This window comes from Monodon monoceros, unplaced genomic scaffold, assembly GCF_005190385.1.
Source record: "Monodon monoceros isolate NGI ecotype Baffin Bay Population unplaced genomic scaffold, NGI_Narwhal_1 Super_Scaffold_11, whole genome shotgun sequence".
In the NCBI taxonomy this organism is placed as follows: Eukaryota; Metazoa; Chordata; class Mammalia; order Artiodactyla; family Monodontidae; genus Monodon; species Monodon monoceros.
Genome location: NW_021703767.1, coordinates 134,997,618 through 135,020,968, shown reverse-complemented (window position 1 = coordinate 135,020,968; position 23,351 = coordinate 134,997,618). Strand labels below are relative to the sequence as shown.

General features: G+C 40.3%; 1 protein-coding gene across 4 annotated transcripts in view; it reads left to right on the top strand.

The window, feature by feature from the left end:
- SATB1 (SATB homeobox 1) overlaps positions 1 to 23,351 on the top strand; it is a 100,525-nt gene that overhangs the window by 19,862 nt on the left and 57,312 nt on the right. For 2 of the 4 annotated variants that reach the window (XM_029214162.1, XM_029214163.1), the window contains exons 2-5: positions 4,828 to 5,062; positions 8,976 to 9,152; positions 9,926 to 10,052; positions 10,816 to 10,939. In XM_029214162.1, coding sequence (XP_029069995.1) covers positions 4,852 to 5,062; positions 8,976 to 9,152; positions 9,926 to 10,052; positions 10,816 to 10,939 — 639 coding nt within the window. In that variant the 5' untranslated portion in view covers positions 4,828 to 4,851. Of the gene's footprint in view, positions 1 to 1,403; positions 2,100 to 4,827; positions 5,063 to 8,975; positions 9,153 to 9,925; positions 10,053 to 10,815; positions 10,940 to 23,351 lie in introns of those variants that run through there. The other 2 variants (XM_029214161.1, XM_029214164.1) reach the window with 2 other exon arrangements.

The following is a 23,351-nucleotide window of genomic DNA, read 5'->3' as shown; positions in this document are numbered from 1 at the left end:
CCCCGGCTCCTCCTCCCCGCGCGCCCTCCCCGCGCGCCCGGCGGCCGGCGCCGGCCCGCGCGCGGCGCCCTGTTATTCTGGGTATTGTGTGTAATAAACGTCGGGCCGCCTCACTCTAATCAAGCTCATTACAAATTCTTGCGCGCCCGGGGCCGGAAATCGTGCGCTCCCCCCTCCCCGCACTCATTCACTAGTTACTTGTCTCGCTGCTTTTTTAACTCGCCGCCCCCGCCCCCTCCCCCAATCCCGGCCCTCCAGCCCGGGTTTTAATCCCCATCCCTTTTCCGCCTGCTCCGTGCACCCTGCCCCCCCCCCCCGCGCCGCCTTCCTCCTCCTCTCCCGCCCCCTCCCCCTCCGCCGCCGCCGCCGCCGCCACCGCCGCCGCCACTCGTTCGCTCGCTCGCTCCCGCTCCCCGGACGCGGCGGCGGCGGAGCCGGCCCCGCTGGGGAAGGGCTCGGGGCGGCGGCGGCGGCGGGCGGCCCGGAGGAGGCTGCGTGCTCGGGGCTGGGGCTGCGAGCGGGGTGACTGTGTATTAAAATGAGGAGGAGGAAGAAGAGGCAGCCACAGCGGCGGCGGCGGCGGCAGCAGCAGCAGCGGCGGCGGCAGCAGCGGCGCGGAGGGCTGCAGCGCGGCCGGACGCGCGGAGCCGTGCGGGGCGCGGCGGCGGCCACCGCGCCCGGGAGGAGTCCGCTCCGAATTTGATGGGGGCAGCGCCGGCGGCGAGGGGGAGAGCGGAGCGGCCCCGTCCGGGGACCCGCGCCCGCCCGCACGCACACACACCGCCGCGCGCGCGCCGCTCCCGGGGCCACCCGGCGACCGCCGGCCTCGTCGCCACCGCATTAGCCGTGGCCGCCCTCTAGCCCGCCCGGGGGCCCAGGCGACTCCGGGGGGGCGCCTCCCACCCACCCCCAACCCCCCCCTTCGCTTTCGGGAAACTCCTGCTCAGTTGTGTCGGGGTTTCTGGCTTCCTTTTCCCCCAAGTCCTAGAGCCATCGTGGAGCTCGTTGTTTATTTACCTCGGACTCCGGCTGAGTGAGAGCTCGGCGACTTTTTGGGGGGAGGGGGTGGGGAGTCGGTGGCGGCGGAGGCGGCTGGGGTGCCTTCCGATCCCCCCTCCCCTCCCCCCAGCCCTCTTCCTCGGCCTCACTCTCTCGGCTCCCCAGACGCTCGCAGCCCCGCGTCCATGGGCAGGGAGGGGGTCCTCGGGGCTGTCGTCAGCGAGGGCCGAATCAAAAGTGGCATTTTAATGCCTTGCCGGGGCTTTTTCCGCGACCTCCTGCCCCCCACCCTCGCGGCCCCCCGGTAGATGCCCTGGTCGGGGGCGCGAGGCTGTGGGAAGAAAGTTGAAGGTTTGTTACTATCAGGCGCAATTGTTGGGGAGGGGGAGGGGCGGGGGCGATCGGAGGGGAGGCGAGGCGAGCCGGCCTTCCCCTCCCTGCGTTCTCCGGGGTGCCTGGAGAATAAGATTACAAGTGACAGCCAGAAGTAGACTTTCTGTCCTCACACCGAAGAACCCCAGCGAGCAGGAGGGAGGGAGGGAAGCGAGGGGAACCTTTCTTGCCTTTCTGGAGACCTTGTCCGCAGTGATTTTTTTTTTTTTTTTTTAAGAGAATCCCCAGTCACCACCTCGTCTCCCCAGCCCCGCCACAGTGTACTGCTCTTAAGGGGTTTTGCTTTGTTTTTACGATTTCCCCCCCCCCCCGAACGAATCACTTGTCAGATCAATTTTATCTTCTCTCTCCTCCCACTCTCCCCTCCTCCCCCATCGAAAACCCCGTTCTCTGAGGTTAGACATTTTACAAACCATATATGTTGTTTTTCGAATTGTGATTTTTTTTTTTTTTAACCCCTCTCTCCCATGGCTACTCTTCCAGACGTTTATCGGCCCTTCCCCCGCTTAGGGGGGCGGGGGTAAGGGAAGAGAAAATAATACAATTTCAGGGGAAGTCGCCTTCAGGTCTGCTGCTTTTTTTTTTTTTTTTTAATTAAAAAAAAAAGGACGTAGAAAACATCATTCTTGAACTTCTCTTCAAGAACCCAGGCTGCAAAGGAAACCTCCTTTGTTTTTGTTATTTATATGCTGTCAAGTTTTGAAGTGGTGAGTTTCAGGTCGGTTTTGCTAATTTCACTCAGTAAAACTGCAGTGTTTCTGTTTCTAGATAGTACTTTGCTTCTTTGTCTCTTTAAAAGGTCACAGTGAAAGCTTGGCCTGGATCGTGCTGGCCATATGGAATGGATAAGGGCACAATCTCTTAAAATGTGATTTTGAGGTTCTGTGGGCCGAGGGAGGCGATCCAGCACGGAACTCATTGAAAAGGCTCCCACGCTGCAAAAAATAGGTTCTTGAAACCGGAATTTCGGGCTTGGCTTTCTCTTTTCAAAGGAAATAATTGCTGTGTCTGAGTTCACTGTTTATTTCGTTGATTATCGTATGTGGACTTCGTTTATGGACAGGGAAATGGGGTTTTGAGAAAGTAGCCTGCTTTCAATGCGCCAGCCAGACGTTGCAGTAAAATGGGTTGTTTAAATGTGTAACTTAAAAGAAACTCTTCAGCCTGGCATCTGGTGAGACTGTAGTTAGTTCCCGTGCTGTCAGTCCAGCGGGCCCCGTGGAGGTTGCTCTTTGCAATTCCAAACTCAGGTTTGGTGAACTTTAGCCTTGGGCGTAGAGTTTAAATGAGTAAATTGGGCGTTTTATGTGCATGTAATTTTGCTTTATAATGTAGAGCTTTTTACAAGATGACTGAGTTTGATAGCTGCTTATAGGTGGGTATTCATTCGAAGGACAATTTTGCATGACCTATATGACGTTTTGATTGTCAATACATTAACTAAATTATCATCTAACACTTTACAGTTTATAACGCTGTTAAGTCTCATGACTACTTAATATGTTTTGTAGCATTAACTTTGATGCTTTTATCTACTCCCTCCTCTTTTTTTTTTTTTTTTTTGCTCTTAAATTGCCCCATGGATTAAGTATTTTCTTTTCAAGTCATATGTTTTAAAATTCATCTTCCGCTTTAGGGTAAGGCAGCCAATTTCAGGAGAAGCAGCTCTGTACTGTAACCCATATGAAGCATTATAAAGCGTGTTTTGAATAAGTTAATAATCACCACTAATTTTGGCTTTAGACTACAGTTTAATATTAGTGGAAAAGAGTAATCTTGATAAAAAGTGGTTAAAAGAGGCACATTTATTGTTAATGAACCTCATAACCAAAAACAGATGGGACCTCGATCAACGGTAGACCTTTGGTCTCAGTGTACCACCCTGGAGTACAAGGATAAATAGCCATTATTTCTCTAACTTTATAGTTCTTCAATTGACATTCTTAAGGTTGCTTTTAAACCTACAGATTATCATTGCTCTCCCCTCCCCATCACCTCTTTCCTTGATTATAATGGACAAAGTAATCTACAGTTAAACAGAGGGGGAAAAATAAATGCTTACAGAAAGGCCATGCTAGTAACACAAGCTCGCTTTCAAATCTGGATCTGAGTAGCTTTTTCGGTATAGTGTGTGTGTGTGTGTGTGTGTATATATGTATATGTATATTTTTTTTAAGGGAAAGATATGTCAAATTACCAGACAGCTGGAGAAAAGTGATAATTCTCATATTGTCTCTGGTTTTTCTATATATGCTCCCCTCTCTGTTAGTGTCGGTGAACTCAGTACTTCAAGTACCATGAAAGTTCATAAAAGAATTCTACTCATCTGTTCGTATTAATGCTAGTTAAAACTGTATTTTAAAAGTGAGTTTGATAATGTACTAACTTTATTATAAGCAGTATGAAAATTGATGTCCAATGTATAATACAACTGAAAATAATTATCTGTTAATTTTTTCTGAAGTTAATTGAGATGTTGACTTCTTTGCATGCTGAGATTATTTTTGAACACTGGCAATTGTGTTTTACCGAAATTATCAAGATTTTTTTCAAAGCGAGTTTAGCGCTTCAATCTAATGTGTGTATTATGAAATATTTTCAAAATTTTTGCTATTTAAATTGTTAACAGCATTCTATTACTAAAGGACCCCGAAATATTAACCCTAAGACACGTGAGTTGTAACACTTCAGTACCGGGGCTATTTGAAGAAATCCTCCACTTCTATCCATTTGCTTAGGGGTGGAATGATTCAGTCACATGTTTGAGACAAGACTTGACTAAATCTTTAAAACAGGTCATGTAACTCTTGATACTTTGACAGTAGAAAAGTTTTTCTACAAATTAACTGTAAAGCCAATAGAGAGTTTCAAAAGCAGAAGTTTGCTACCTTCTTTTGAGGTGGTGTATACGTATGTAGATATATTTTCTTAATGAGAATTAAACTGCATATAAAAATAGAAGCAAAGACATCAGATCTAACTAATATTTTGGACTGTGATCATCTTTCCATCTTTGATTAAAGTGTTGTTATTGTGTTCTGTATTAAGTTTCTAATTTTTAAAAATTGGGACTACATAAATACAATTTATTTTCTCTTTAGCTATACTTGTAAATTCTTGTTCTAAAAGTAAGCCCATTCCACCCGCACCCACCTCCCCAGTTAGTTTTGCTGGTAGGTGACAGATTACCTTTTCGTTCATGTGTGTTGGTACAATTTCTGCAAATTATTCTGTTACCTTGAATGGAAATATAATACTGTGATCTAGAAATAGAGTAACGTCTGCATTATATTATATGTCCAGCTAAGCAATTTTACAAATAAGAGAGAAGCATCCAGGGATAAAACATATACATGGTGTTATATATACAGAGAGAGAGAGAGATGTGGAGACCCCCATCCAATTATAACATGTCTTCTTTTTAAATTCTGGCAGGTGATCTTTAGAGAGTAACTGAGTATGGATCATTTGAACGAAGCAACTCAGGGGAAAGAACATTCAGAAATGTCTAACAATGTGAGCGATCCGAAGGGTCCACCAGCCAAGATTGCCCGCCTGGAGCAGAACGGGAGCCCACTAGGAAGAGGAAGGCTTGGGAGCACAGGTGCAAAAATGCAGGGAGTGCCTTTAAAACACTCGGGCCATCTGATGAAAAGCAACCTTAGGAAAGGTAAATACTTTCAATACAAATCCTGGAAGGCTGCAAGCCCTGTGTTCACCCAAGGCCACTTGGTGTCCGGGTGGAGAGGCAGAAGGCTTCTTTGTTACGTTCTTTTCCATGATTCTCTTTCTGATCTGAAGTTAGTTACATTTATGGCTGTAGGTTCAGCCACGTTTGAAAGTGTAGGCTCCGTGCCTGAGCAGAGCATCTCACTCCCCTATAGACTGGAGTCTTCGGATGTTGTGGACAATAAGAACTGAATTAAATGTCATTGTCCCAGTTACACGAGGCTTCCATCGAGAAGATGTTATTGTAGTAGAGCATACAGAGGTGGCAATTGCTGAAACTAACCCTGAGTAAGAAGAAGACATGTGGGACTTCCCTAGTGGTCCAGTGGCTAAGACTCACGCTCCCAGTGCAGGGGGCCCAGGTTCGATCCCTGGTCAGGGAGCTAGATCCCACATGCTGCAACTAAGACCCGACACAGCTAAATAAATAAATAAATACTAAAAAAAAAAAAAAAAAAAGAATAAGACATTTCCATTGTTTGAGAACCAACCTAGCTTTTTCATAGGATTACTGGTTGTAAGGCAGTTTCACAGATAATGGAAGTCTTCTGCAATATGATGTAAAAGTTTTGTGATGTTGGGTTTTTTTGGTGGTTTGTTTTCTTCAGAGCAAACTCATTATTTAGTAGCGAAAAACCTGAAGATTCTAGTGTCTCCCTTTTGCTGTAATTGGGTATTTTTGATAAAAGAAGGGCAGATCTAGGCAAGTTTATAAGGAGAGGGTATGTAACTGTGTGATTCCTTTCTACCAATTTTATATTCCATTGATGCAGTTGAATAACTTTGCATTCAGCACTGTTGTTTCTATAAATCATTGCCTATCCTGGGCATAATGTGTGGGCCTTAGAAGGTCTTTATTTGTCTCCGAATAACTGTGTATAGGATTCAGATTTTCCTTACATTTGCTAAAGCAGAGGATAAAAATGCCATCTTGTAGCAACCAAGAATATTAAGTAGATAAAGTTAGCAGGCAGAGGAATTTCATTGTGTTTGATGCATAACATTTATCATACAATCATTTATTTTTTCCTTGGTTTGGCGAAAACAAAGAATATATTGATCCTGAAATGAACAGACACAGCAGTCCGTATTGTTAGATCTTTATCTATTAAAAATGGAAAAACAGCACTTCAGCAAATTCTTTGGCCTCTCCTCATGATTACCCTATTTATTGATTGTTTGCCAAGAATGTATGCATCTTAAGAAAGCCAGGGTAAGAGCATTAAAAATATAATTTATTACGGCTTTTTCAAACAGAGTGCATTAATATTGTACTGCGAAGCACTGGGGCTCTATAAAAAAGACTTTCTGACGCCTGCAAACATGTAAGTTCCATAAATTCCTAAATAGGAGATTTCAGCTGTCTCTGGTATTATGTGATATTTGCACAGCAAACTTTAATGCCAGGACAGTTTTAGACAAGGATTCTACAGACTTCACTGCTCCTTATGGCAGACGTGCTGTTTACACAGGCTCATAAACCTTCAGCAAAAGCTCCTAAGACTGCCTTCAGGTTTAAATCATGGGGTATTTTTAGCAGTCCGCAGTGACCAGCGCACTCCCCTTTCCATGCTGGAAGGTTATGAAGTTGGTGGAGTTGGAAGCCTCGTCCAGCGCTTACACAAATAATCAGTTCAGAGAAGTCCCCTGTTCAGCTTGACTCCCAGCATCCGGAGGACAATGTGACAGTTTGCTGGAAGGTTTAGTAGCTAGATTGGGAATTAAAGGCTACTGTTGTCGCTTTATCAGTAGCCACCTTAATGATCTTACAGGGTCCCTCTAAATAAAGTCCAAAACAACTCTCATATATTTCAACAGTTTGAAAACAACTCTCATATATTTCAACAGTTTGAAAAACCTACAGTTATTTCATAGGTCTCAGGAGAAGCAAAGAGCAGAACAGGTCTGTATCATTCTATAAGAGGAGAAATCAATGTGTATGTTTTTGTTGTATTAGTAACCCAATTCTTGGAAGACTTCAGGACAGGGGGAGGAGAAACCAAAGTACAGTAATTTCACTTCCTGCTCAAGTGCTTTTTTTTTTAAAGCATTGCATTCATAGTGACATTTTTAAAATGCAGTTTAATTGTAGAAGTTTCTCTGCTTACTTCAAGCAACAAAATTCCTACAGCCTTTTGGTGGTGGTGGTAGTATTTTTTTTAATCTTCTTTTTCAAGTGCAGGGTTTCTGTTTGACAGGCGCTAGATAAAAAGTGGGGCTGGGCTGAGAAAGCACACCTTAAGAAAAGGGGTTGGAGGTTTTTGTTTATTTGTTTAGAAGGTTTTGCCAAAGTACCTTCCAGCCAAGGAAGAAATCACCCGTTTGCATACTGCTGTTTTTGCTGTGGTCTCCCCCAGTCTCTTTCTGATCCCTGATGGGTTCTCTCTCTGGTATAAAACAGCCGAACGAGTGACATGAATATTGGCAAGCTCCGCAGCTTGTTTTTCATCCCTAGCCTGTTGGGTCCCTCCAAATGAGTCTGCGAGCCTTTCTAAGTAAACCTAAAGGGGTTTATTTGTCAGAGCTAGAAGCTCTTGTGAACAGTTCACTGAAGCTGTGGGGTAGGTGCACACGTAGAAAAATGTAGCTGCTTTTACTGCCGGCTTTGTTCAGCAGCAACAAGCAAAGAGGGCGTTTTTAAAGGGCATCCCTAGTGTCAGGAGGAAATCCTGATTTTTATCTGTGCTTGGCAGGCACTCGACACCTTCAGAAGTTGGTTGGATTCTGTGAGTCCAGAGGGCAGAGCTTATACAGGCATTAATGTGATAGGACTAATTGGGGATCCTGGGTGCCCTGTTAAAGTAACCCTAGTCATCATTTATGCTAAAGATGATACCCTCCTGGCAGCTTGCCACAGTATAGTTCAGATGCATCTGCTTTTAACCCTTTTCCGTTTATCTCTGGAAGTCTGACAGTGCGCTGCGTAAACACCTCGAGTACTACCACGTTCCGTGATTTCTGTTTCTAGAAACCTCTTTGCTAACAGTGGTGTGGCCTGTGTTTGTTAATCATCTGGCTACTGAGTTATTACGTGGGATTACAGTAAATAAAGAGAGAACACCTCAAGTCTATGCAGGTTCCTGTATCCTAAGATGCCCTGATGAGGCCAGTTTCCTTTCCTCTCATTTTTATCCCATTTGCTGAAGCAAAGATTGTTCGTTTTAAAGACATGTGGTTACTGTGATATCTTCTTAGTCAGATAGATTAAAGGAGTAGCCATCAGAGTAAAATCTCATTCATCTACAGTATGCACATATTGAAATCGTGTATTTTCAACATCAGTTTGGTTAAGTTTTGTGTTTCTTCTATGGACTCGTTAAAGTCAAGGTCTTAAAAAAGGAGGAAAATGCTAATAATTTTATCATCAAATATAATTTGTTTGGATACAGACAATGAACGTTTAATGTTAACAAAAGTGTGTAGGAAGCCCAAAGGTGGGTTCTTTCGAGGACAAGTGTAGCGAATTGCGTTTGCACACCGGGTGCCACTCAGCAGATCAGACGAGACCCTGGCTCCTCTCTCATCAGCCTCATGATTTGATCAAAAAGGTAGTTCTGCATTAATTGATGTGGGGAAACGCACTGTTAAAATTAAAGCAGAGCCCAAGTTACCTCAGGGCCAAGTTCACATTCTGTTTCAGTATTTCTCTTACAACTTAAAAAAATAAAAATAAAGGCAGGTGTATGTGTGTGTGTGTGCGCCTGGATCTCTGTGCCCTGTCTGCCTTGGAAACACAGCCGCCCCTTCTCTCACTGTGTTGAAGATTTATTTTCACGGCTTCGTTTTTCCTCCCCCCAGACTGTATTTCTGAAGATCGTTGGTTTGCGTCTCTTTTTCCTCTGTGTCCTTGATAGGAACCATGCTACCGGTTTTCTGCGTGGTGGAACATTATGAAAATGCCATTGAGTACGATTGCAAGGAGGAACATGCAGAATTTGTGTTGGTGAGGAAGGATATGCTTTTCAACCAGCTGATTGAAATGGCCTTGCTGTCTCTGGGTTATTCGCATAGCTCTGCTGCCCAGGCCAAAGGTAAATAATGCAGACGTGGGGTTGGAAAAATTGCTTGGCATCCTTTGTTTACCTTGCAGAGAAAGCAACTGAATATTTCCATTCAAAAAACTGTAGCCTGTGTGTTACATGGGTTCCTTCTAGACTGTGGCTTTAAAAAATTGGCTTAATTCAGTTTGGTTTAGTTAACACACATTTTGCTCATGTGGAATGTCGAGGTAGATTTTTTTTTTTTAAATTACTTCAGCTGAATCATTAGTATGCTTATTGACCTTAATAATCTGCTCCACTGAGGACCCACAAGGAAGTGAGGAACGTATTTGAGCAGATGGACTGTTGAGAGTCAATTTGCATTTATGACTAAATATCTAGTTCTGTTTCTTTTATTCTGTTTCTGATGGTTTTATGGGCTGTAAAGTATTTTTCAATGCTGATTCCCATTGCAGTAGAGAATCTTATCTAAATCGTAAAGCCATTTAGAACTGGTTCAGCTATGTCTTATTAGAACTTCCTGCAAGTTAGGAAAATGTGGCCTCTGCCTAGGTTTTATTGATGGGGTTTTATTTCCAAAATAATAAACAACCCCACCGTCATTTACATAATTTCACAATTTAGAAAGCTAAGCTGTGAATATTTTCATTGACCTGCCTTTTAGAGGGAAGGGAATCATTCAAACAAATAACAATATTGCTTGTGGTGGGGGGCAATTAAAAAAGAAAAAGAACAAACCTTCTACTAGATATGTTATCTGAAGGGTAAAATAGTTAGTGACATATTCTCTTTATCTGGAATAGGGCTAATCCAGGTTGGAAAGTGGAATCCAGTCCCACTGTCTTATGTGACTGATGCCCCTGATGCTACAGTAGCAGATATGCTTCAAGACGTGTATCATGTGGTCACATTGAAAATTCAGTTACACAGGTGAGTCAGGACAGCAACTCTAGGGCAGAACATTCTACTTACCTGATCATCTGAAATAAAGCATCTCTGGTCACCCTTCAGTTGTGATTTACTCTGTGTTTCAGAAAGGTTAACCCAAATTGATTTTGTTACTTTACCCCTTCTGCTTTATTTTCCTAACTTCAATCTGTCATTAAAAAGCAACCTTCCCCCCAAATGCCTCGATCTGTGCAGGTTATCAGACGACGAGACTTTGTATGTGCAGTGGATTAAATGATGCATTACAAGAAGGCATTTTACATAAAGTTTACTTAAGAGAAAAATATTTTTGCATATCATGAACAGTGCCATCTGTGTACATTTTGTGAAAGAATGCCTTATTCGCTATTGCCGAGCTCTTCTTCATTTATGTATACATACATTTTTTACCATTTTAACTCGTATGAACAGAGTCCTGAAAGGAAAGTGTTCCCACGTTCCTGTTTTTCACCATGGCTCGTGAGAAAGCAGCACACCTTAAATTGTCTTCCCAAGCACATCAGAGCAGGAAGGTAGAAGTAACGTGAAAAAATAGCCACCACAGGCAGCTGATGTATAATTCATGCATCGATACAGCAGATGTGTTGTATAAAGTAATTAACTAATCGGAACAATCAGGAGACCGAGAGCAATCTCCAGATGCATCTGTTTGATGCGCAAAATGAAATCTGTCTGTCTTAAAGGAACGTTCTGCAGCAGGATGCGATCTGGTCATAATCCTCTTTCTAATCTGTGTCTCCAATAGTTGCCCCAAACTAGAAGACCTGCCTCCAGAACAGTGGTCCCACACCACCGTCAGGAACGCGCTGAAGGACTTACTGAAGGATATGAATCAGAGTTCCTTGGCCAAGGAGTGCCCCCTCTCACAGGTACTTGGCATTGCCTGTCCTAAATGATAGGACATTGTGGGCAGCCCTAGTTGGAGGTGTAATAGGGTTCCCTAGCCTAAAGCAACTGGCATCGGAAGCAAGAATCTCCCCAAAAGGCAAAGTGACTTGACCGCTGGTGACTTTCAAAAATATGCCCTATTTGTCCTGAACCAGAGCCTTTACACTTTTTCTCCCTTGGGGAAAAGAGCGGAGGAAAAACAGCTCAGCAGAACTCTACACTAGCTTGGTTGTAGATTCCTCCTCTTGAGTGCTCTGAGCTTGGAAGCTGCATTGTCCTGAGAGCCTTTATTTAAGGGAATAAAGGTGGTATAACTTCCAGGCACCCCTAGGTGAGTGGGAAGGGCATTGGAAGTGTTAATGTTCAAAACTGCACCATGCTACCTCAGTAAAACAAAGAGTATAGTATAGTTTTTGGATACTTTGTTCATTACCAAAAAAAAAAAAAAAAAAAAGAAGAAGAAATAGCATTTAGTAAAAAAAAAAAATTTTTCAGTAAGAACAGAAAACAGAAATCTCTTCCCTGTAACTAAAGATTAAATAGTTATTATTTATCAGGATTTTGTCACCAGTTTTATGGCATTGGTTTACCCCCCCACACCCCAGCTTTTTTTTTTTTTTTTTTTTTTTTTTTAGTGGGATCATATGTTTTCCTCTGAGATGCCTGTCATACCATCAGGGATTTTTGAAATGAGACAAAGATTTATTATTATTGTACTCGAGTTTTTAGAGTGAATTTTGGTAGAGGGGCAATTAAAACTCTACTGAGAGATTGCCTCTGTTTCTAAATGTAAAGCCAAACATCACTTTTGATTATGCAGAGCTGATTTCAAATAAAAAAGAAAGGATGCTGTGAACCTGCTCTTCATGGGCTGCTCATGTGGTCACGACGTAACTGTGTCGTAATGTCATCTCTCAGTGCCCACACCAGTGAAGGTCATGCCGCCATAGAGTATAGTTGAAGTGCTGGTCTAACTAGATTTTTACTAAATTTTTAAAGTTTTTCTTTCAATGCAAGTTTTAAATGTAAGTGTGCATGTTAGTCTGTCAGTCATTTGGACTTGAACTGTATGAGTGCTGTAAACATTTCTGCAACTGAGATATTCTCAAAATGTGTTTCTAATGTGATGGCCGTGAAGATACATGGGTACCTTTGGAAGGAAGGTTGTGGCCTTTTGTGCTGCCGTTTCATGGAACCTCCATGTATTGCAGGTTTGCTGCGTTACAGTCCATCAGCTTTACTTTGTTATTTGTTAGCAATTCTAGGAATGAAGCAAATGAATTAAGTTTACGGTTAATGATGGCTTTTTATATTCTTTTAAGGTAAGCTATGGCCACAGGTGAAATATTCTCTGGTGTTAAGTGTCTGTTTCTTGAAAATCAGAGCAAAGTCTTTTTGTCATTTTAGCTGATCTTCTCTTTCTCTCTCTCTCACCCTTGGAGTAGGCAGGATGTGAATTTATAACCATCGAATAAAAGTAATTTAAATTAATTAAACACAGTTAAATCAATAGGATGATATAATGAAGCAGGTGACTTACCTCTGGGGCTTTGGATTTTGCAGACAACTCCAGATAGTTTGTCACTTAGTTTCAGCATTGAAAATTTGAAATGTCCTAGAATTAAAGGCTGGTTTATTTGTTTGTTTGTTAACTCAGCATTAAAATACATATAAATACCCAGTATAGGAGGAAAGGCAGAAATTTAAGGCATTTACTGTGAGCCAGAGAAGAGGATGCTAGTATAAGTATTTATTGAAACAGGCAGTGAGAACTAATTGTTAAATGACATCAACATTCAGCCAATAAACTCTACCTCACTATAGCTTATAAATACAATTGTGAGTTTACTTAATGTTATCATGGGAAATAAATTAAATACAAACTATTATAATGTTAAACAGAATCGACAAAATGAAATTCAGGACTTGGTTTTGGAGTCAGACATGGGTGAATTTCTATAGAGAGGCCTCGAGAGGAACATGTGTGCCTGGGTAGCTGGGGACCCTGCTGTCATCCTTAAGTGGTGAAACTAGGCTGTAACTTCAACATCAGTTGTAATTACAATCTTCCTTTCTTTAAAAAAAAAAAAGAAAAAAAAATTTGTAAAAGTATACATCGTTCAGCAGTGGCAGCAAATATTTGAAATTAATTTAATATTTAATATTATGAAAAAGTGCAACTTGTTCTCTAAATGAGGGGGTTGTTTTATATTCTGCATCATCTTCTATTTCTCTAGAATGAATTCGTGAATCTGATACTCAATTCGGAATGTTTTAATTATGGACTATTTTCCATTTGCTTCTTTATTTTCTCTTCTGTCAGAAGTTATTAGTTAGAGGAAATGCAGGCACTCTAAGGCCTCAGCCCCAAATATATGCTGAGCTTGGTAAAACTGCTCTTTTTTCCCTCCCTGGTGAGATTTGGTGATGAAGATGCTGTGGTGAAAAATGCCTAGCAAATAATAAATACGGCCTCAGTCTTGTACAAAATGGGACCTAACACCAAGAAATGCTACAGCTTAAGACTGTTCCCCCTCCTGTGGAGTTTTGATTCATTCACGTGAGAACTCTTAGCATACAATTCAGCATGCCCATTTTGCTGTACATTAAGGATTTGGTTTTGTTTAATATGGTAAAATAGCCCAGTCTTGAATATGGCCATTGGGTCCCTAATGATATGCTGAGCAGAATGTCCACCCTGTGGGCAAGGAGATTCCCTTTGCCGAGGAGTGGCCAGGAGGGAAGGGGAGGGGCAGCCCCAGGAATTTGCTTGTGGTATCCGGCAGGCCATGCCTCCAGTGCTCCCAGGAGGATTGTCCCCTACTTGCAAAGAGCAAGTCCAGTTTGCACTGCCAATCTTAGAACTAGAAGATGTTATCTTTCCCAGAGATTAACGTCAAAATGCTGGTTAGTGACTGACCCCCAAAGTCCTTTCCCAAGGATGCGTTTTAGCATGTTGATTTTAAAATGAAGACTTAGGTTTTCCTGCAGTAATGTTTTCTTGGATAATCTTTGCAAGGTTTTCTCTAGCCACAGAAATTCCATTAAGTGTGCATGGGGTTTGATTTACAACTCAGACCTTTATTTCTGTGACTGATTTCCTATCATAAATCTGCCCAAATAGATTGACATCCATTTATTGTTTTTTCTACCACGTGTTTGTTTATTTTTGTAAACTGTTCTAAGGCATAAGAAACCCTTAGCTCATTATGGATCTGAGGTTGGGCGCTGTTTTGTTACTCTTGCTTTTTTCAGTGGATGTGGTTAGGTAAGGTGGGTGTTGTATTCTGACCTGCAAGTAAGGAAGGGAGAATAAAGTCTGACGTGGGGATAAGAAAGCTTATGGTCATGGGAACTTGGAGGGTATGGATTTGGAAGGTAAATTCGGATCTGAAAAAGTAAATATTTTGATGTACAATAAAAATACATTTCATTTTGATTTAAGTTTCCCCTGAAGTTTTAGAAATTGAACATTAGATAAATATGTATACATTCAGTACAAGGATAGATTCGTTTTGTTAAAAGTATCGTAAGTAAAAGGTCAGTTATTACTTCTGCCAGACTAGCGTCTTCCTTCTAAAAATGTTTAGGTCACATATTCCTAAGGGATTTTAATCTGATATATGTGCATTTTTACCACCCTTCCCCACCACACACACACATTCACATTTGTGTACACAAACACACACACGCTCACACATCACCACTTTCATATTTTTAAGGCGCCGGTTCTTTCTGTTTCATTTCTCACCTGGGAAAAGTAGCTCCAAGCCCGAGTCCTCCATAAAGTGAGAACTGTCATTTTTATTTTCAAGTAGCAAAAGATATATAAAATGAATTTAAATTCGAACGTTCCATTTAGAAGTAACATGGAGAAAAATGATATTTTGGTTTTCCTTTTTCTGACAGCATCTAGGGGTGTAGAATGTGTCAGACTTTTCATTAGGTACTGGCAAAACAGGCGAAAAAAGAAGCCACCTTGCCCTGCTGAAGCTTGGCGTTTAACCATGCCCATTCTCTGAAACTTGACAGTCATTTCCATAGACTAATAAACCCCTGTGTTCAGCTGGTTTTCAGTCTGTATTATACAAAGCACCAATTTAAAAAATCCCTATCTTTTAGGATGTAGATATATATATATATTTTAACTGCACTTTATATTATTTTTTTCATAATTTTTGGGCCAAAATGACGTCTCTAAAAAAATTCCAGTAAACATTAATAATCACATTTTCTCCAGAGAATATCCAACATCAGTATTCAAATATTGTATCTCAGATGAGAGTCTAACCTATGAAATTTATTCACATATTCATATATTTATTCATTCAAAAATATGTATTGACAGTCTGCTGTGTGACAGGCATTCTATTTCCTATGGAGTAATAAGGGTGACACATCTTAGTAGTTGAAATAATAGTAACTTTCATTTAGTACTTTTACAGTATCAAGAGTGTGTCTGTCACCCTAAGTGGTATATGGTTTTATATCCCCATTTTCAGTTAAGGAACCCGAGCCATGGAATGTTTAAGCAAGTCTCATGATTACGGAGCAGGTGAAGCAGAGGGGCGAGAATTCATACCCAGACCCTGTGAGCTTAATCAAGTATTCTCAGATGGATGGATGGATGGATGGATGGATGGATGGATGGATGGAAGGAAAGATAGATAGATAGATAGATAGATAGATAGAGACAGAGGCCTTTTTAAAAAACCTTTCTCCAACTAATTTGATGTTTTATAAAATACATTTCTCTGTAGTACTGATAACTACTTACAGTTTTCCAACTGTATTTATTCTTACTGCTGGAAGTTTTCTTTAACATATGTTTTGTTTTTGTATCTTTGATTTTGTCATTCTTACATTGACTCACTTTAAAAATACCGTCATGCCCCTAATTTAGAGTATTCGAGGGTGATTTAGACCACGGGGACTGATTCCTGGGATAGTCTGGTATTTGGGAGGTTCCAAAAAGTTTGACTGTAAGAACTCTGTTGGCAGTCACTTCTCCCCGTCTTTACATCCTGTCCGGATCAGTAGGTATAATTGCGCTAATAGCCCTTTGTTTTGACCCCCAAGACAACCTTAGATATTTGCATGGGAAACAGTGGGCAATTTCTCGAGTCTATGTGAAAATATAGACCTTAGTCATTCACTGGCTCAGTGTGATGACCAAGGGTATAACTGGCAGCTCTATTTAAAGTTTCCTGTTTGAGATGTGCTTGTAGGATTTTGTACCTGCCCCTTCCTAGCATAATATTGTAAATCTATTGTAAATCTTGTCATTAAATATCATATATTTTGAGGAAAAGCTCCACGTAGGAGCTTTTCTTTCCTCTTTTAAATGGCAAAACTTTTGCCAGTTTTTACCTTACTGCCCAAGGGAGTCCGAGGTTATGAATATGTGCTTTGCCAGGCATGGAAGTACTTGATCCTAATTGGATTTTATTACTACTTTCAGCAATTAATGGCGAGATCCATAAAGGAAATGGTAAACCAGTCTTAAATGGGCAGTTGTGTGAATTACTAAACTTACATCAGATTACTTTTTCTGTCGCCTTTTTTGAACCAGTTATTACTTCACTCTAGTACCTCTTTCAAATTAGACAGTGAGATATCTGTTCTGTGTTAATAATGTAATACGTAGCGTCTACAATAGACGTGTCCTCCAAATTGCAAATTTGCTTTTTTGTGTCTCATCTATCAGGCGCATTTTTAGCCGGTTTATATACATAAGGGTTTTACTGTAGCTTGATATTAGTTCCCTGTAACCTTTCAAAAAAGCCAAACTTAATAAAGCATCTAACTTCAAATGGATTGATCTCAGATACTTTATGGCCACTATCTTTTCACAAGAATAAAACATAAAAGAGTTTAAGCCATGACAGTTTAGAGGGTGCTTTGACAATGTGTAAGCACTTCATTTTCACTTAATAGATTTTTACCTATGCTTTGTTTTAGATCTGAACAGGTTTCCTCTGACCTCAAAATCACTAATGCAAGGAAAATTACCATATCATGAGTGCATTTCCTCTATTTTTTTCTGATTTGCAGAATAATAAATACTGCCAAGGCTTAGGAGTAGACATGGCCTGAGAGAAAGCCTATTAAATGCTAGTTTCTAATTTTTTAAAAAAGTTAACCAAATCATGCTAATCAATCAGATTTTCTTGCTCAAACAGAGCTAGTTTTAAAGTGCTTTTGGAGTGTCTTTTGTCGGAATGACTGCGTAAATTTCAAGTTGGGCTTTCTCTGGATTTGCTTTTTAAACCTGTTTTATTTCATGGCAGATTTTGGTCCCCAACAAACTCATGAACAAACAAACAGAAAACCTTAAATTCAGAATAATCAAAACAGATACTACACGCACCAGATTTTTTCCCCTTTCTTTGGAAACTGCTTGATTGTAAGGTGCTCTGAGTATTAAAAAGCATAACAGAGCCTTTAACGTAACAGGAGAGAGCGTCAGCCAGGCTCCGCAGTTCATTGCCAATTGAAATAAGGAACGCTCTTGCTGTTGGGACTTTTAAATCTAGACTTAAAAGTTATTTGTTCTGCTTAGCATTTTTAAAATGGTTCTATTAGGAATTGTATGTGCTTTAGTTTTAATTTTAACTCATAATGATTGTAAAGCACCCTGGGATCCTTGCATGAAGGGCGCTACAGAAATGTAAGATTGTAGTGGGTTCTAATATGCAATATTATTATGGGGTGCTGGAGTGCCATTATGGACAATTCAGGAGGCTGCAGAATTCCGCATTGTAGAGAAGGTGGCTGACTTAAGAATCTTTTTCTTTTCTCGCATTCTTACTCTAAAACTTCATCCTCTTTAGTCATCTTTTTCTTTCTCCTTTTCAAAAGGCTATTCTCTTGTATGGCAATATTTCCCCATGAAAATGCTAATCTAATTTAGTTTACTCAAAGAGGTTAAAGAGGCAAATGATGTTGAAAGTTAAGAACGATTAAAGCTTTAATTGCTAGCACCGTTTGAAATCATATTCTTATCTAGATGACAAGACAGGGTATTTCCTCATTGGGTACCACCCGACTGTCCTAGGCTTGTCCCATTTTACTATCAATCCAGCGCTTATTCCTATGCAACTGAGAAACGTGGAGCAAACCAAAACGAGTATTAACTTTATGAAACGTCACAATAAATATTTCCCCAAATGTGTTGAATCTCCTCGATTATGTTAACATAGGGCAGAGCTCGATCTCATTTTCTTTTTATTTCTTAATGGAACTATCTTTGGAAGTGATATATTTCATCAGCCACTGCTCTTTGCCATCACATAATTAGTAAGCTAATAGCATTCGTTCCATGGGAGTCAAGAATGTGAGCTCTGTCGTTACCGCTCTGTAAATTCAGGCAAGTGACTCTCCACGCCTCATTTTTTTAAATCTATAAAGTAGCAAGATAATAGCACCAATTTTTCAGGATTGTTAGGAGAATTACATGAGTTAATACTTGTAAAGCATTTAGAACAGCGCTCAGTTCTAAAGTACAGTATACTTGTTTTTCTACAGCCTGGGGATTGAAAGTTTGAAAGGGCACTTGTGGGTCTAAGAAACTTTGTTGCTAACATAGAAGATTTTGGTACAAGTGTCACTTTTTATGGAAACAACCAAGAACGTTTCGTTTGTGAAAAAAGTAAAGGGCCGTTTTATAACTAACTCATTCTCACCTGTAAGGAATGCTTTTAGCGCCCTCCTTAGAATCAGTATAAAGGTCTGATGCATCTTAAAATGCAAGTGGGGGAAGACTTCAAGCATGATGCTTTAAATAAGCACATTTGAAAGTTAAGCAGATGTGGTATCTTAGACTGGACAGTGTCAAAGATGTCTGGTGTGGACTGTCCTCTGGATGTGAGTTTTCCCAGTGTTCCTTCCTTTAACTAGCCTCCACCCCCCACTCCCTACATCCAAGTCTCTGTCCCTCCATTATGCCCCCCCCAATAGCACTTTGCACTTTGTTTTGTAATTATCTGTGGGCTAACTCCGTTCTCTGAGTACACTGTAATTGATGGTCACAAAGGGACTAAGTTTTATTCATCATCACATTCAGAGATCTGACACATAGTAGGATCTCAGGAATATTTGTCAAACCTAAACAGACTCATAGAATTTTCATCATGTTTATTTCATGAGCCTATAAACTATGTCAGTAGTTTTATTACTAGTATTTTATATGTAGTCTTATCTATAATATCCTACTTTACAAAATATATTTCCTATTACACTTAATTCTGAACTTTTAATTTACCTTACCAAGAGCAAATTACTTCTACATTTTCCTCTAAGAAAACCTACTGATATTCCAAGCTGTCCCATATTTTTGCTTATATTGTCACTGTTCTTGAGTGTATGTACAAAACTTCTATGTTTGTAAGCAGAACAATAGTCTTGGGAGGTACAAGGGACCCAGAGATCTAAAAACTGCTATAAAAGACCTAATTATACGTCACTGTTAAGCACACTCTTTAACGACATATTTCCGTGCACATTTAAAATTTTTCTTTTATAATCGACTGTGTATTTCAGCTTGGCTGATAGGTTTCATTTTGTCTCAATTGCGTTATATTTGAGATCCATGCTTTTCTAATATTAGTCTATTTATTTATGTTTGTCTATTTCTCATATTTAAAAAAAAAATATAAAGCGGGGGGAATACCAATAGCAGAATCAAATGATTTATAGACCAAGATGCTGACACTGCCAAGCTGGAAATGCCAGCAGTTAAGTACCACCCCGTGTTAGCTCACAATGTCTCTCCCTCAGCTGAGGTTCCAGAGGCCACATTTGGCATTGGAGACTCCGTTTGGGGCTATAAACATCTAGTGTGTAAAAGTCAGCGGTGTGAAGGTCCAGAATCACCTGAATTTAGAGAGAGCTGCATGTGGAGATAAGTGTTGAGCCATTGCAGAACAGGCCTCAGGGGCTTGGTCTGTCCACCCTTCTGCAGGAGGCACCAGCTCAGCCTGGCTCTCACGCACCCGGTGATGGACTGAGCTCCTTACTTCATGACGGACAGCCCGCCCAGCACATTTTTTTTTTTTACCATTTCACCATAACTCCCAAAGAGGTGATTACCAGTATATGGCATTTTCCTAAACTGTAAAGCACTTTCATAATACTGATAGAGGTGAGCTAGGTTAATTTGATTTTTCTCTATGACCTCATCCAGAGGTGACATTGGTTTATATTTATTTAGTAGACATGGGAAATCTTGGCTAACAACTAACAACTAATAAAACACAGAAATCAAGGACATGACTTAGCCCTTAGTCTCCTGTGAAATCTTGGATCAGATCTGGGTGTGATCCACTGCCCACGCAGTGGGCTCCCAAGGGTTTGTGCAGACCCAGAAGTTCCAAGCCTCTTTTGGGGAGTATATATGTGGGGAGAGCTTCCATCGGTTTCATGAGACTCCCAAAGAAAGTCTTTGGCCCCATAAAAAGCTAAAAAGCAGTCTTACTTTTCTCCCCAGTTTTTAGGCAGTGTGGCTTAAAAATCTAATAGCGTTCATACAAGGAAGGAAATACAAGGAAGGAAGGGATATAAAATCTGTGGAGAGTTACAGGGTCTAATTCTAGTATTTACTTTTGGAAAAATGGATTGTTCAGACTACTTTAGTTTTTTTTTCACTCTGTGGCTTGAAGTTTCTCAAAATGCTTTATTTAGGACCTCTGGAATTTAATACAAATTTGGTATCTTTTTCTGCTATTTCTAAGTACAGATATGAGAAATTTTAATCTCCATAGAGAATGGGAGATTTAACCACACAAGGGCCATCAGAGAAAGAAGAAGCAAGCATTCCCAGTGCTCAGGATTTAGAATCTTAGGAAATGATTTTTGCTATAAAATCAAATAAAACTCATTAGATTTATCTAATGAAAAACTTACGAAAATTCTGTTTGGAGTAGCGTAATGTTTAATGATAGTGAGTATATTTTTAATAATCATATTATAAGCAAGATACCGAGGGACTCCAACCTTCCTAAAAAATAAAACTGTAGTTGGTAATGTCTGCACAGTGAATGCATGATGGGTATAACAATCACATCTTCTTTAGTCACTAAAGAAGACCCTGTAGGACCTGTGTCTGGGAATGCCTACAGATCTCATAGAATCTTCAAACTGTTAGAAGGGACCTTGCAGATTATCTAGTTCATTTCCCTTCGTATTGCAGATGAGCAAACCTAAGCCTGCAGTTAGTTTGAAATATTACGTGCCCTTAGTAACAGTACGCTTTTTAGCAAATATTTTCTAATTTAAGCTCTTTACCAATGTATTCAATTCGTTTGAATAAGAAGGTTTCAGTAGCATTAAGGACGATCTAGATGACACTTATACAAAAAGATAGACTAGAGAACCTGGTCAGAAGATATTATCTGGGCCTTATGTAAAATTACTTTAATTATGCGGAAAAGCCATACGAACTGTGAGCCAGCATTTCCTTTAAACATGATGAATTGGCCATTTAATTTCCATTGCATAAAATTCCTGTGCTTCGAAACGGTCACATTTTCATCTTTAGGAAATGTAGTAAGAGAATTAAAACAGAATTGCCCAGGTTCTCTTTGTGCTTCCTTTTGTACTCCTTTGGAGCTTTGTACCGAGTTTCTATTTTTAGCACGATACAAGGGTGACTCTGTGTGACGATGCCATTTTCAAGGCACCGGGATTGATCAAGATGGCAAGAGCGTTAACGATGGCAACTGGAGTTTAAGTAAAATTTAGAAGTGATTAGTCTCTTCTCAACAAATTGAGATGCCGAGTATGCCCCAGTTGTATCTCCCAAGAGAATAGCTTAGAAAGCAATAAAGGATCCAGAGGGAAAGATTTGGGGAACATAAGCTAACATCACAAAGAGAATGACACTTAGAAATCCTGCCATTTGCTTCCCATAAATTGAAACCCGATTCCCTTCCTCCCCTCCCTCAATACCAGATGGGGACTACCTGTGAATTTTCAACAAATTCGTTCCATGTCACCATCTCCTATGATGCCTTGTTTGTAGTATTTGATATCCTTTGGGATGAAAGAAAACCCCATTTACTGAGAATCCCTATTAAAACAGTGTTTGAATGTGGAGTTGATTCCATTTGATCTGAAGTTAAAATTTGACCTTTAAGTTTCCCACGCGCATCTAAAAACCTGCTGTGAAAATTCAGGCCATAGGCAGGCCGGACCTAGAGAAAGGGGAGGACCAGCCGAGTGTGTGAAGTTACACTTGTCAAAAAATAAAAATGTAAAATAATAGAGAGCCAGCAGTTTGACAGATTGTTCAGTAAATGCTCATTTTATTGAAAATTATAAAAAGGTGCTTAATGTCTCCGTGCCATTAATACAATACATAAAAAGGTTACTGTCAAGATTAGTGTTCCAACCCTGAAAATTAACTGCGGGGCTTTATAAAGCATCACTGTGTATCACCTGAGAAGTTAAAGGTTTCTGTATATACATTCTGCACGCACGGACATTTATTTCAGAAAACAATTATTTTAGACTTTATGCCAAAGACATTAGCAGTTATGTGCTTTCATTTAAGACATGGATGTACCAGATATATATTACAGACAAGGTAGAACCATGAAAAATCGCCTTACAGAATTAAACCTGTGCAAGATGATTTCCCTTGTGTCTCTGGAGTATTCCAATTCAAAACATACATTCCTTCCTACAGAACAAGATATTCAGATTCCTTAGTTGAAATTAATTAGCATTCAGAAACCAGATAGCATGTTTTTGGGTATTCATGAGATCTCTGTTTGAAAAAAAAATGTTTTTAACTTGTAGAAATGTGTTGCAACACACAGATGGGAAGAAAAAGGAAAAAAAAAATCTCTTTAGCAAGCACTGTGTGTAAAAGGAATATTACATTTTGCACGCTCCTGATTGCTCTGTGTAAACAGTTTTTGACATCTGTCTTTATAGTTTTCGAGGAGAGGAAGACTTTGTTAAAAGAATCATTTTTATACAGCAGTCCCCATTTCAGTCTTGCTTTACCTGTATTATGAAAGCAGATGGTCTGCATGTCTTTTGAATATTTATAACTATCAAAAACAATCTCTTGCTATTCACCCTTAGGCTTATGAGATGTCAGGACTGTTCTGGTTGAAAAAAAATCATCTTGGGTGTTTACAGAAAGAGGATTACATTAAGCTGAAGTGACTATACATTTTCCAGTTTAATATTTGTCCATCAGCTGTTTAATCGTATTTAGATAATTGTGTAAATAAGATGTTGTAGCTTTTGCCCTCTCTGCTGATGGAGCCTGAAAGCTTTAAACTTGGGTGAACCACCACTTTGTAGAGGTTCTGGCACCTCTTCCCACCTCAGTCAGACCATCCACAAGTCTTTAGTAAGTTTTGATCATGATATCACAGTCCT